The following is a 1,538-nucleotide window of genomic DNA, read 5'->3' on the forward strand; positions in this document are numbered from 1 at the left end:
GCTGGAGGTGAGTGGTGGCACTGGGAAGGCTTTTCCCCCTTCCCCAGCTGACTTTGAGGGGGCTCCCACAACCCTCACCCCCCATTTCTACCGCACTTTGGTGTCCCCTGCAGGCGCAGACCAGGGTGAAACTCAACTACCTGGACCAGATCGCCAAGTTCTGGGAGATCCAAGGCTCCTCCCTCAAGATCCCCAACGTGGAGCGGCGCATCCTCGACCTCTACAGCCTCAGCAAGGTCTGGGGGTTCTCAGGGGGGTTCTTGGGGAGGTTTTGGGGGTTCAGGCTGCTCAGTGTCCCCCACAGGGGGTGATAGCGGAGGCGGCCATCTGCAAGGACGGGCGTTGGGCACGGGTGGCACAACGTCTCTCCTACCCCTCGGGCAAGAACATCGGCTCCTTGCTCCGGGCACACTACGAACGCATCATTTACCCCTACGAGATGTACCAGTCCGGGGCCAATCTGGTGGTGAGCACGAGAGGGTTTGGGAGAGGTGGGGGAATAAACTGAGGGGGGTTTTGGGGGTGTCTCCCCTGACCCCCAGGGTCCCTGCCAGCAGTGCCACGCGCGGCCGTTTGAGAGCGAGGAGAAGGACCGCGAGTACAAACCCCACAGCATCCCCCTGCGCCAGTCCGTGCAGCCCTCCAAGTTCAACAGCTACGGCCGCAGGGCCAAGAGGCTGCAGCAGGAGGTGGGTACCCCAAAAACCCCCCAGGACCTCCCAGCTGGGGCCTGAGGGGACCCCCTGACTCCCTGGTCCTGCAGCCGGAGCCCACGGAGGAGGACATTGAGAAGAACCCGGAGCTGAAGAAGCTGCAGATCTATGGGGCAGGGCCCAAGATGTTGGGGTTGGGACTGGTGGCCAAGGATAAGACCATGAGGAAGAAAGGTATTGGGGGACACTCGGGGGGGCTTGGGGGCTCTAAGGGTGGGTGGGACCTCTTCTGGGACCTTTCTCCTTTTTTGGGGGATTTTCCCCACCCCCAGGATCCTTTGGAGTTGTCTTTACCCATAGTTTTCTTTGGGCCCCTCACAGTCCTTTTGAGACCCTCTTCTCCCTCCCCTGGTTCTTTTGGGAATCCCTTTTCTTCTCCCCCCAATTGTTTTGGGACTCATCCCTCAGAGATTTTTGGGATCTCATTCTTTGAGGATATCTTCTTACACCCCAAGCTCTTTAGGCACATTTCCTTAGTTCTTTGGGAACCCCTTCCTCAGTTTTTTGGGAACAGACTCCCCATTCCTTTGGGACAGACACCCCTCAGTTTTTAGGACCCCTCCCCAGTTCTTTTGAGACTCGTCTCCCTGAGCTTTTGGGGATCTCTCCTCATTCTTTGAGGATATCTTCCTACACCCCAAGTTTTTTAGGCACATTTCTTTGGGAGCCCCCTCCCCAGTTTTTTGGGAACAGACTCCCCATTCCTTTGGGACAGACACCCCTCAGTTTTTAGGACCCCTCCCCAGTTCTTTTGAGACTTACCCCCAGAGCTTTTGGGGTTCTCTCCTCATTCTTTGAGGACCTTCTCCCACCCTCCCAGTTCTT

At 57.4% G+C, this 1,538-nt stretch overlaps 1 protein-coding gene across 1 annotated transcript in view; it reads left to right on the plus strand.

The window, feature by feature from the left end:
* Nucleotides 1–113: 113 nt before the first annotated feature.
* The window catches only part of LOC103802504 (lysine-specific demethylase 5C-like), a gene marked incomplete at both ends in the record, with an annotated part of 1,819 nt that continues 394 nt past the window's right edge, over nt 114–1,538 (plus strand). Inside the window, 4 exons of the mRNA XM_009074985.1 lie at nt 114–236; nt 305–466; nt 555–689; nt 764–887. Of these exons, the coding sequence (XP_009073233.1) occupies nt 114–236; nt 305–466; nt 555–689; nt 764–887 (544 nt within the window). The remainder of the gene's footprint in view (nt 237–304; nt 467–554; nt 690–763; nt 888–1,538) is intronic.

This window comes from Acanthisitta chloris, unplaced genomic scaffold, assembly GCF_000695815.1.
Source record: "Acanthisitta chloris isolate BGI_N310 unplaced genomic scaffold, ASM69581v1 scaffold23865, whole genome shotgun sequence".
Taxonomy (NCBI): domain Eukaryota; kingdom Metazoa; phylum Chordata; class Aves; order Passeriformes; family Acanthisittidae; genus Acanthisitta; species Acanthisitta chloris.